The 13700-nt window shown below is 36.4% G+C and overlaps 1 protein-coding gene across 3 annotated transcripts in view; it reads right to left on the bottom strand.

Annotated features, from left to right (window-relative positions):
* Nucleotides 1-42: 42 nt before the first annotated feature.
* The window catches only part of LOC112689649 (inhibin beta chain-like), a 55536-nt gene continuing 41878 nt past the window's right edge, over nt 43-13700 (bottom strand). For 2 of the 3 annotated variants that reach the window (XM_025563454.1, XM_025563455.1), the window contains 2 exons: nt 6329-6553; nt 43-936 (listed from right to left, as the gene is read on the bottom strand). In XM_025563454.1, coding sequence (XP_025419239.1) covers nt 110-936; nt 6329-6553 — 1052 coding nt within the window. In that variant the 3' untranslated portion in view covers nt 43-109. Of the gene's footprint in view, nt 937-6323; nt 6554-13700 lie in introns of all 3 variants that reach the window. The other variant, XM_025563456.1, reaches the window with a different exon arrangement.

Below are 13700 nucleotides of genomic sequence, written 5' to 3'. Positions count from 1 at the left end.
ATAATAATAATAATAATAATAATAATAATAATAATAATAATAATAATTATAATAATAATATTTATATTAATGATGATGATAAAAATAATAACGAAAATAATGAAAAATCTTAATCGGTGACAGGGGATGCATGGTGTTGAGTGGTGGGTGGGGGAGGTGAGCGTTTATCGGGAATAATAGGGTCTGGGACAGTGGCTAGTGTAGTAAGTAGGAGCGGTGGAGGGAATGGGTCGGAGGAGAAAAGTGTAAAAAAAAAAATAATAATAATAAAAGAAAACCTTGACCTGGACCACCGCAGGCTAGCCGGTACAATACGAGTGGTGCTCACGGGCAGCCGCACTCGTCGATGACCATTTTGGGCAGGTCCCGTTTGATGATGTTGCCGTCGTCGGTGAAGTAGATGAGCGACATGGACGAGAACTTGACGGGCGCGCAGCACGGCTGAAATATGGACGAGTGCTTGGCCTTCCGGTAGTCCTCGATCGCCTGCGTGTTCAAGTTGAGGTACGTGTCCGGTGTCCTGTGCACACCGCCGCAGTCGCCGCGGCAATAGTTGGCGTAGTAGCCGCCAGGCGCGATTATCCACGAGTCCCATCCGATCTCCTGGAACTTGATGTAGAACCGCTGCTTGCAGCACTGGCCGCGCATGGCCAGCGAGCAGTCGAGCGCGCGGCGGCGTACGCGTCTCGTCACCGTCGGGTCCGTGTACACCATCAGGAACGGGTTCTCCCACTCGTTCACCTGCCGGGTGTCGTGGAACAGCACGGGCGACACCAGGCCGCCGCAACCGGAACAGTCGATGTGGAACCGCAGCCGGTGCTTGCCGCTGGAGCCGTACCACTCGCGCACCGTGTTCGTCACGTCCACCGATATCCAGCCGAGGTTGTTCAGCGACAGCGACAGCGACGAAGCCAGCGTGGCGTGCTCGTCGAACTCCTAAACACGCGCGCATGCACACGATCAATCGGCCGTCCGGAGAACGCGTAAGCCCGCGACACGATGTTGCGCATCGTTCCGTACAGTCGGTTCGGCGAGTGGGTAGCGCCGCCGCCACCACCACCACTGCCACCGCCACCGCCGCCGCCGCCGCTGCCGCCGCCGTCACCGCAACAACAACCCTCCCGTTATTTCCGATCGTTTTTTTTTTTTTTTGCTACGATACGCGCTACACCATCGCTGAACCGACTGTACGCACATCGTTTGTGAACACCTAAAACCGTTGAGACCAACAACGAGCGATTATCAACAACCACTGTCGAACCACGCTGCACACGCCATTGGTTAATGGTTACTCGCGGTTGCGATATTGCGTCGGACGGTGGCGCGGTAACAGCCACCGTCCGCGAACGGGTCAGGGGAATCTTTTTGGCAGAAACGAGCGAACGTTTTTTTTTTCTAAAAAACAAAAATCAAATACGTTGCTTTCGACCAGCCGCATTGTGTTTACGGTTAGGAACGTGCCCGATCGCACGGAAGTCAACCGGAACGCGTCGATAACCGTTCCGATAGGACGTGGCAGGTGGCTATTAACGCGGTATAGCCGAACGGGTACATTATGCTCGGGTAACGGTGTTGACGCGTAGTGCCCTGAAGCACCGTGGTTTCCAATATTTTTTTATGAACAAGGGAAAATGGTTTGCCACCCCAATAATGCCCAAAATGTATTCAATTTCAGGGAACCCACGCACGTTTTTTAATTTCAAATATTGTTAGTGTCAACAGGATACCTGTAGCCCGAACGTAAACGATAATAAATATTCTTCTCTCCACGATTTCCGTAACGATAACGTATGTGTTCGAATTCGAACATAAGTAAACATAATTTTTTCCATATGAAACAATATAAAAAACGTTTCTTGATGTTTTCATAAACCTTGTAGAACCTTTGGGATTGTTACTCGGTAGCCTTGGATTCATCGGAATCGATTTTGGAAACTTCTGACCTCAAAGGTCACATCTGATTGCATGCCAAATAGGTGTAGGTTCTCGACTCCTGTCCTCAGATCTTTATAGTTGAATAACGAAAAATAATTGTTCGAAAAGGAAGAAATCGTAACCTAGCGTTATATCCATAATATGTTGGTACATTAACTGATGGTGTAATACGTGTTTTTCTTGGTTCGGGTCCATGGATACTAAATAAATGGATAAATTAGGTACTCTTATGTTTGCATGGCATTACGGTTGAAAAATATAAAAGAACATTAGAGAAAAAGACGATCGGCATACTCGAATGGGTTTTTTTCTTGCAAAGGGTGTAAAATTGTATCCGAATTCATTAATAGATGGCACGTGTATAGTGTATAGTTCATATGGTAGATTTACGTGGTGTTTCTGTTCGACAGAATCTGTGCACATGCATGTCGAAATCCCATAAAATGTTTCAATTGAACGAAAAATAATATACGGAAACAAATTGTAGATTATTTGGTAAATAAACGAAAGTGTTATACGTATTTAATACAATTTATAGATTTTTGTTCTCGTCATGATATTTAATATTTAGTTTATAGTTTTGAACTTTTTTTGAATTACTGGGTTTAATTATGTATCATAAAACACAGCTTGACTGTGCTGAACATAGTCAATTATTTAATACGATATTTAATTTGGTGTTTAAGAGTAACTTAGCTCATGGAAAATACTTAATCTAATCAGTCATATCTGACTTATATGCTTTGTCTAAATTAATACATATGAGGTTTATGCAGGTAGTTTGAATATATTTTATAAATATATTTATTTTAATAGTAATCATGTACTCAAATCGTTATCGGTACGGACCTGCAATTGAAAGAAACTTTGAGAAATGTATGGAAGCTATAAATGATGTAGCTGAGAGTAAATCTATCTACTACACAAATAGCTCAAGTGTACTATCATGCATTGCACATTGGAAACGGCAAACCCGAAAGATCATATCGATCAATAACAATGTACCTATGCATATATTAAATATTTAATGATTTAATTATTTGCGTATTTTATAAAGTGGTGACATTGGACAACGATATTATAAAAAAATCGAAACGTAGTCCAAAAATATTGCTGGAAAAAAGGTTTTGAGCAAAGTGGACATTTACACATAAAGTAATCCAACTCATATGCACAAATAAAACCAAAAAAAGAAAAAATAATGTAAAGAATAAAATATATTAATTGTTACATCCATTTTCATGTTTAGTGATCAGAATTCCTTTTATCATGTCCAACAATGTTCTTATAGTTAATATACTAACTATTTACGTGATAGTCAATAACACGTATAATGCAGATGTGTGTGCTATAATAGATCGAATAATTTTTATAATTTTATTATTCAGTGAGTGCAAGTTTAATGTAAATAATTTTGCTGTACAATTTTCTTAAACATAACATATAGGGAAAAAACGTCGTTGATCAACCGTAAAAGACTAAAGCAGTTCGTAATTATGAAGATATGAAGATATTATATAGAAAGAAAAATATTTATATTTTTTGAATTTCCTTATTAGCTATTGTCTGATAACTTTCTTATGTATATGTATAGCTTTCCCACGAATTTCGTTAAGATATATATGAAAAGGTACGAAAATTGATGAACGAAATAAGTACACTAGTATAAAAGGAAGTTAACAGAAAAAGGAGGAATGATTAACTATATTTATATACATATACGTAATTTAACAAAATAAAATTCCTCTTCACGTTGCGATTATTAATTAATGAAAATAACTCTTGGCTATTCAATCTCAGCCATGGTTAAAATTTCAATTGAATAATTAAAATAACATTACATATATAATATTAATTTAATGAAAACACTGAAAAGAAAAAATATCTTAAAACATTAGTGTACAGAAAGTTTTTTCATAACTGTATTTTTTCTAGTTTTAATTTTTATTTTTTTAATAATCAAGACATTTTTGTTAGAATTGTCATTATTTTACATACAGTTATGAATAAGAAACTTGTTTAAAATGAAAACCAACCATATATACACAGGTATATAATTCAGCGTTTTCTTTGAATTACGTTTTTTATATGATCTTGGATCTAAACATAATGCCTCGTATAATATAGTTTTCTACTTAATAATATTTTTACTTAACGTTTCCAATATGCATTCTGTACACCTGTATTTGTGTAAAATTACGTATTCATTTTTATTGTTTTAGGAAACATTATATTACGAACATGTCCCCAACCCCACCTAATCGAAATACTGATATTTTTTTCAAGTTAACATTTAGCAGTCAATTAGCAACAATTTGCAAGACTTTAGTTTAGTCATATAACAAAAAAAAACCAAGGGTAGGGCTAGATATACATGTCCCTAGCCCCACCTATATCATCGAAAACATATTTTAAAATATTTCTTTCATCATCATTTAGCAGCCAATTAGCAACGATTAGCAAGGCAGCTGTAGCGATTTGCTAAGCAATATTTCGTCATATATGACACATTAAGTATCAATCCAATAATATACGACGTCAATAAATAATAATTATGATTATAAAAAGTATATTACTAAAGTAAGACATATTTAGATTAAGAAATTAAATATGATTAATAATACTTTACAACATAAAAAAATAAGATTGCGTGAATAACATAATAGTTTATCGAATCTAAATTGAATTACAGATAGACCACTGTTTAAAACATTTATTACCTATGAAAAACAATGGGAAATAAAAAAAATTAACAATATAAATATTATTTAACAAGGTATTAAATTTTGAATAAAAATAAATAAAAGGTAATGAGTGGTAATTATGGAACGTAAAATTAAGTATCTTGAAAAACATAGTTCCGATCATCTCTGCTTTGGGATGTAATTTTAAAATATAGTGACTCTAGTACAGTTATGAAGTATTTATAGTCTGTATCAGGTAAAAATATTTAAAATATAAAAATATAATTATAAGTTGCCGAATGAAAATTCTTATTAATAGAAGAATCTTATACGCCTATTGTCGTAATTTCTTGCTTTATATGAATTAAATTTTATGAAGATTCAAAATTTCCAGTAAATTTACCAACTATATCAAATTGATTTTTTCAAAAAGTTGAAATTTGCATTATTTAGGTACGAGGGGAAGGGGTCTGGAGACGTGTAAATTTCGGAAACATTTTTTACGGATGAAATATTGGTTTACAAATCTCTGCCTTGCTTATCGTTGCTCATTGGCTACTAAATTTTGACTTGAAAAAAATGTCAATATTTTTATTAGATGGGATGGGGATATTTTCGTCATTACATTGGTCTTTTAGCGATCGTACTAAATTGTATAGCAAAAGATTTATTAATAGTTATTACACTTTATCGGTTCATTTGGGGTTGGACTAGGTTTTAGTGACTTATTTGAAACATTTCCAAATACAGTAAATTATATATTCATTGGATAATGTGATATTTATATACAACAATGATCGATTGCGGATGTTCGTGGTAATCGATCATTGTTCAAGAACGATTATAGTCTTTAATAGTATGATATAATATACAGACAGATTATAAACACTCCATGTCTATATTATTATGGTCGTCTCAAAATAGTTGTAATATTTCAACTTCGAAATAATTTACTATGTGCCACTAAGGATTTGCTAAATTATATTATTATAGAACTTAAATAGAAAATGATTAAAAATATAATAATGTGTGTTTGGAAACTTTAATAACAAAAAAATATTTTGTATTCAAAATATTTAGTTCGATAAATAGAATTGAAAATAAATATTTGCGTTTCACTTAGTATTTACTATTTAATTTTTTTCAATTGTTATAGATCAGAATCTAGTCATGACGAAAAATATAAACATTCTATCAATTTAGTATATAACTACTTTAATAAATTATATTTATTTATTATAGATATCATCAATATGTTTTGTAAATAATCTTTATTTTTAATTGAGTATACGTTATAAAATACTGTATTAATCTTTATTAATTTTTACTAGTAAACAAAGAAAAGTATATAGATTTTTATTTAGTATAGAAAATATTTAGAAATTAAATCAACTGTATTTAATTCATTAAAATGTATTTTTTTTTTACTTTAAGTGTATTCAAAGCTTATCAGCAACAATGTGTACAACAATTTTTTTATCCACATAATTAGACTAGATACAATTTTTGTTAGTCGGTGGCTAAAAATTAAAATAATGTTTCCAACAATAATGAAAAAAAGAGAGTTTTTAATTATAATTTATCAAAGTTTTCGAATAGAAATAAAATACAAATTACATTTGTATAATATTTTATAGTACTCCAGGGTTATACTAATAATAATAAACATTAAGTATTATTATTTTTTTTTTTTGCGAAACATACCTTACCACTTAGGAACGTGGTATTCCGCATTTGGTTGGTGCGGAAGTTTATTTTGAATAGCCACAGAGTTACATTGTGACTGTGATGGGTCCTTCGTGCGACCGGAGGAACGTCCGGTCTATATTCTAACCTAAACCACAGCTTAGCAGACTTGACTTTTACTGAATCAGTGCTTCCCATATCTTGTGACCATGGGAATTCTAACAACGTTTGACCGTTCAACGTTGATCCTGGAACAAAATTAAAATTTTGTAAAATTGTGTGTGATTTCTGTCGAAAGTAAAAGAATTGTAGTTAAATTTTTACCATGCAATAAGATAATTGTTATTATGCATTACACCAAAACATGTAATTATTTTACATTCAAATTTTGCGGGGTTTCACAATCACAAAACTTAATAAAATTGTTTTCGAATCTTTCTCAAACACTCATCCGAAAATATGTTTTGTATCTGTTCTAGTAATGCTAAATGACTATGAATTTCGCCATGACTTTTGGTACCGGTAGTAAATGAACGAGAAATCCAGACAAGAAAATTAGTGGCGGTTACGTGACTGTATTGGAAAAATGGTAGTAAAACAATATCATTGACTATAAAATATTATGTAGGTGAAAAATGTAATGTAAAAAAAAAAATGTGTTGTTATGCTACAGTAATATGATATTCAAACGTGAAATTATAGCGAAATAATATTGTGTTTGTGTGGATGGAAAAATTGAATTTAGAACACCTTTTAATACACTATATTTATTTTATGTACCTACCGGAAGTATGAAAAAAAAAAAGAAAAAAGGATAGGGTAGTTTTATAGAAAACCTTACTAAAGAAAGTCTTCATTGAGTTTATTACTGTTGAACACGAAATACAAAAACATAATACATTTGTATTAATTGTAATATAAAATTCCAAGCAAGTTATATAAATTACATTTACAGACCTCAGGCATCATGCCAAGTATGTCTTACAGTTTTTTAGTACTGTAGCAAGTAAGTTCAATAGAACTTTGTTCTTGTTTCTGTTAAAACATATCATTTTATGTATTTTTCGATGTTATTTATAGTTTTAAATTATCCTTGTCTTGTATAATTTTTACCAAAATAATTTTACCGCTATACATTTTTAAATTTTTTACTTTTTAAATCACATTACTGCTTTGCAGAAATCTGCAGTAGGTTGGATTAGGTTTCAATGTTACAAACGTTACTTATTCGAAAGAATGATAAAACACTATAGCCAAAACTTTATGGATTGCAATGAAACATTTTAAAATTAAATGTAAAAATTTATTTTCTCCGTCCACGCATGTGGATATAATATAAATAAAGTTTTGTTATGTTTAAATTGAAATACAATCAAATTCTCGGTTTTAAACAGAAAGTTCTCTAGTAAAATTCACGATATTTCGAAGAATCCGTATTCGTATTATTTTTTTATAGCCTTTTCTCGGAAACTCGTTTACTTCAGTTTTAGTACTAGAAAAATAAATGTTTTGGATATTATTATTTCGCGAAAATTTTTATAGCGGAGGCTATTTTTTCTTTTACCAATAAAGATTAACCGTTACGAAGTCTGTAAGGTGTGTGATTTAAAGCTTGAATATCATAGTATTACAAAATTAAATCATTCAATTCACTTTCACGTCCGACGAATGTTGGGAGAACATTTTAAATATATATTTTTTAATAGATTTTAACATGGAAGCGTACATCACATTTTTTATGACACCTTCACAAAAAAACATATGATTAATTCTTTTCCAAAATATTTCTGAAAAAAATTCTGTCTTTAAGTATACCTTTAAAGGAGATATTTGTCAGAGATTTTAAATGTTTATGTTATAAGTGCTGAATTTATACATTCAATTTTAAATGTTAAGGTTTAAAAATAATTTTGAAAATTTATCAATAGTAAATAGACCTTGTTATTTAAAAATAATACTCATGCATTTCTTTTGAAGATCCTCATAAAACTGTCAATATCTCATGCCATAGCTCAATCTTCAGAAAATTCGACTTTGTCGTATTGCGTAATATTATGTGTTGAAAGAGCTCTGCGCTTAACTTAGTGATTTATAGAGTGCAACTTTTGTGGACATTTGTTTTTTCTATTGATCTAAAAAGAAGCTATGTCAGCTATAAATTTGATTTATGCTATGTAAAATAAAATAATCAAATTTTTTTTTTAAAAAAGTTTCATAGAGTGACAAAATCCTAACTCTATAGTATTGTATATTAAGTTAGAATTATTTGTAAATAGAAACATAGACATGTATATCATGTGTATCATTCATTTTTGAGATGATTATTGATTTTCTTTTACATAACACATAAGAAGTTAAAATTCATTATTTAAAAAAACTTTTATTATAATGATAAACAAAAATATTATTAATAGCTAACACAATATTGACGGGTTATTTGACAAAAACCTCAAGTCGCAAATCCCCAATTATTTATTAATCATAGAGAATAAAAGTATATTTAATTAGTTTGAAATTGGTTAGAATGATGCTTAAGTTTACGATATATATAGAATAGAGCCAAGTAGAATACATCATCCATGTTAGCTGTATAATGTATTTTAAATTATACTTCGAATGAGTATATTCGATAAGTTGATTGGTACATTATCACGAGTTTTATACCGAAAATCGTTGGTACACTTTACGTTAGGGAATTATGCGTGTTTTAATCGATTATGCACTTGAATTCACATATACATTCAATAAGTACATTATGCTACATACATATGTGCATTGTGATGCGTTTTCTAGATGCCTGCGCTGTAAGTATTACCATCCGTACCAGTCGTCCATCAGAGACGTTTTCTCTTCCTCTTCACCGCACCATGTTCAATATCGTAATTCAACCAAATGAAATAACATCCTGTTTTAACACAGTTTGCATTGGAGTATTTGTCCCCTTGTCTAGACGTTGCCTTACTAATGGCTTGGCAATGTTAGTTTTAATGTTCGTTTTAAATAGGTCCGGGACGTTTAAAGTAAACAGCAGCAACGCGATCTTTATAAATATCGTAAATAGTACTGTGCATCTGTGCAATTATTATTCTGTTTTCGATAGGACATCAGAATATTTTTTCTACCCTCTCCCGAGAGACATGAACATAAAGTCGTAATTTATTTAAATCGAATACAAATCCAATGAATCTAAAGCGATTAGGTTTTCATGATTACGATAAAACGAACACGACTAGATTATACATTGGATTAATTAAATATTTACAAAACACGATTTATTATATTAACTATTTTAATAATAGGAGTTTTAAGCGATAACCGCTTTAATAGGGAGTTTTTAAAAGGTATAACTAATAATTTGTATAAAAAAAAATTCAACTAACAATTTTGATAATTAATATGAAAAACAGAAGAAAAAAATATAATATAAAGTATTTTATAACAATATACATTATTAAAAAATTAGACTTCCACAAACTGCAGCGAGATTTTATTTTTCATTTCGAAACACTATAATTTCTAAATAATTTATGTTTAATATATTTTTTCAGTACGTAGTGAAAAGTTTAATTTATGTTCGTTTAAGTTCTTAAATACATAGATATGCAACCTCAAACTTATTTCATCATTAAATTCAAATACATTAGTACATATTTGTGTACGAGTATAATATAAATTCTAGAATTTTTTTTTTTTTAAATAGTTCAATGTAAAAAAATCCATATTTTAATAACTATTTAAAAGTATGCATGTTTTGTTCTCCGCTTTTGAACCTAATATCTAGAAAAGAAAATTTTAATCAAGTCGTAGTTGTATGTACACGGGTTCACTGATTGTGATTATAGCTGATGTCTGGGAAAAAAATTTTCTAGATAGAACGTATAAGATTAATAGTCGTTATGTTTGTTTATAGAACACCTCACACATTGTATGATGATTCGCCGCAACGGTATCGTGCAGAAAATCCGTTCCGAACGTGCATTATCATACGAAAGAGTGGAGGGAGGGACCTAATATTTTGATATTCAAACAGTATCGTACCGATATGCGCTCCCCGACAAATCATCGTGTTATCGTCGGTCTTACGGACGAGCCATCCTTTCGGCGAAATCTTTAGCCTCCAGTGACAGTGTCTGCAATCATTTGCATTCAACAGCGTAGGATCAATAACCGTAACAGTTCGGTTTTCCATCGTCAAAAACCTGTTTCTATCGCGAACGGCCACAGCGACGTGTGGCGGCTGCGTCCCCGCGTACGGTAGGCGCTACAACACGTTCGTACGGTAAACACGGTGATGACGCGACGTGTTCAACGATCTCAGGTCGACAGCGGTTTTTAATTTTTTGCCATCGGCCGTCCAGTCGGAACACGGAGAGAAACACGGCGTTGCGAGTATGCAAACGCGTACCGCATCGCGTAGATGTCCCGAACACCGCGACGTGGTCGAAGGAGGGGGGGGACGGCGATGAGAGGAGCGAGACTTAGCGCGCGCGGTGCACACCCGGCCGGTGCGCGTCGCGCCGTAATGTACGAACGCGTTTTATGGGCCACGCGGCACTTGCACCGCACGTGCGCGCGCCGCCGTTACACCCGTGCCGGTACCGCGTTGCACACGCCGCCAGTGCAACGGCAGTTTTAATGCAACGGTTTTAATGTCGCGCGCACACGCCGCGTGCCGTCGTAAACGGTGTGCAGTAACGGTCGTGCACTCGCGCGCACGTGTGCGACGACTACGCGAATACGGACGTGCGCGCCGCTTGGGTCCGCCGCAAGTCGCGCGAACTGCATCGCCCCGTCGTCGCGTTCCGCGAAACGCACTCGAAAAACGGCGGACGGGAGGGGGACGGGCGGGCGATGGGAGCGATCGGAGGAGTGAAAACGAAATAAATCCGAAAAGAAATCACGAACGCCCGTTTGTCGGCTGGCGTGTGCGGGCGCCGTAAAAAGTTTTAAACGACACCATAAAGTCCCCGGAACGTGTGCGATAACGTTACGGTCGCCGACGCACCGGGTTAAGCGCTTCGCAGTGCGACACGCACGTAACGCATAAACGTTGCGCTCGCGGACTTTACGGTCGTCCCCGCGCACGCGGTCGCGCGTTGCGTTTCTCGGAATTTTCGGGTTATCGCGTCGCGCCCTTCGTCCCCCCCCCCCCCACACACACACACACACGTCACCTCTACAACTCGACTCGCGGCGCCCCGTGCTTCCCGGTAACGCACTTGGACGATTCGCGGACGGCTACGCCGTTTACGACCGCGCGATAACCGGCGGTCGGGCGCGCGTTTTAACGCGTGCACAAATCGGAACACGTGCGCGCCTACAGCCGACGGCAGTGCGCGTCACAATTAAACTTGCGACGGCGTCCGTGTGCCGGGACACCGGCGGTCGTATACCGCCACCGCCGCCGGAACGTGATCCGCGATCAATCCGCGTACGTCTCAGCATAATAAACATTTACACGCGTTTTACCGTCGTAACTAACCCGTCGCTTTCTGCAGCAACTCTCCCTCTGCGGCAACGTACATCGGAGCGTACGTTGCACGAAATCCACCATTTATATTGTTTGCCATGTTACTCAGATCCGTCTTTTAAGAAGCCTTTGGGCGCGCACAGTTTGGAATTTTAAACGATATTTTTACACCTACATCTTTGTTCGCAAACGCATTAACGATATTATGTTATCGCACACTGTACGTCGATAACTTGTTGTGAATCAAATTTATCGTTATTGTAGTAATCGCTGTATTTTACTTATTATTTAAGCCTGACAGTGAAATATTTATTTTATATCTATGTTAAAACGTAATATGTGAATTATATTTTTTAGTGTACCCGTTGGCCAAGGGTCTTATTAGTTCGGGGGCCCTAGGCTCGTGTCCCACGTATCCTTAGGATAAAGACAGCATTGATGATACTGCTTTGTTACATCTTCACAGCTTAATACCGGCCCGACTCGATCAACTTTTAACACGTTGTAGTCTAGTGTTTTTACCCTTTTTCGCGATCTAATTAACTATCGATTTTACACCAGTTGAAAGATCTCGGTATCGGTACGTTCGGTAGGTTTTCATTTTTCGACGATTTTATATGTGACGCATTCCTGTGCAGCCGTGACCAAGGTAGACTACCACCACCGGTACTATTGCACTATTGTACTACCACATAGAATCGATTTTGAGGGCTTTTGGGCTGATCGGTTCCAGGCCTTCTTTATTTACACTTGTTACATACATACTAAATGTACGAACTAGCAAAGAGTGGGGGGGGGGAACGGCACCATTGTTGGAATATTTTTTAGCGGGCTCCATAAAGTCTTGATTACACTGAGCGTTTTTACACGCTGCGTGTCGGCGATTAAAGTCGCGCGCGTGTAAACGTGTAGCGACTTGTCCGATTACATTGAGCAATTAAATTATGAATAATAATAAATTCTAATATGTATGTAATACAGTACTTGCATTTAAATGAGCTTGATTAGTTAAGGTATGAAAAATTACGTTTGCAAGAATTTTATTATTCTCCGTGAGTATATTGTCTATCATATCTTATTATTATGGTCGAAGGGCCCCCAAATTAATTTGCCCCTGGCCCCGAAAAATCTTTGGATGGCTCTGCATACTAGTACTTACTTTAGTACTATAAAAGTATTCAAATTTTCATCTTACGCCACGGCGAATGAGATTATAAAATAATTTTGTATAAAACGCTAAGACGACGGGCCCTCTTGGAGGTACGGACCCCGGAGCTCCAACCCTCCCTATACTACCCTTTCACTGGCCCTGCTTCCACGACCATCGTACCCGGTCTCGGAGGAGATAATAAAATACGTTTGGTGGTGGTGGTGTGTTACGACGATTCTCACACAGTCACCCGCAATAATAATAAAAAAAAACAACCCTATGCGGGACGTTATAAAACGGTACGTGTGCGGGCGTGCGCGTGCCCATCCCGTCACGCGGGAGACTATCGGTGCGGTTCGCAGGCCATAGCAGTGGCGACGGTGGCGGCGACGGCGGCAGTGCGGGACAGGGCCGGACTACTATACGGCCGTGTACCGTATACAACTGCGCGGTACATACACATGTACGCAATCCATGCGTATATACGTGCACACGTATTATGTACATAAAATTTATGTACATAACGGTCTGTGTGTACCGGAGGCCGCGGACGCAATATTTTATTACGGCCGCGCCATATAACCGTCGCCGCAGCCACCCGCCGCCGACCGTTTCCCCGCTTCATCACGCCGACGAACCGAACGACCGTGCGCGCCCACAACCACGCACGCACGCCCAAGCGCACCGCGTGGTCGCCCGTCCGGACGGTCGCCGCCTTTGCGCCAGCCGTATCGCGCGTTTTTTTTCTTTTTAATTGATTCCTGAACAACGGCGC

The sequence above is a fragment of the Sipha flava genome, unplaced genomic scaffold (genome assembly GCF_003268045.1).
Source record: "Sipha flava isolate LNK unplaced genomic scaffold, YSA_version1 45_pilon_pilon, whole genome shotgun sequence".
NCBI lineage: Eukaryota > Metazoa > Arthropoda > Insecta > Hemiptera > Aphididae > Sipha > Sipha flava.
Note: the sequence above shows the minus strand (reverse complement) of the source record. Positions and strands in the feature narration are given on the sequence as shown.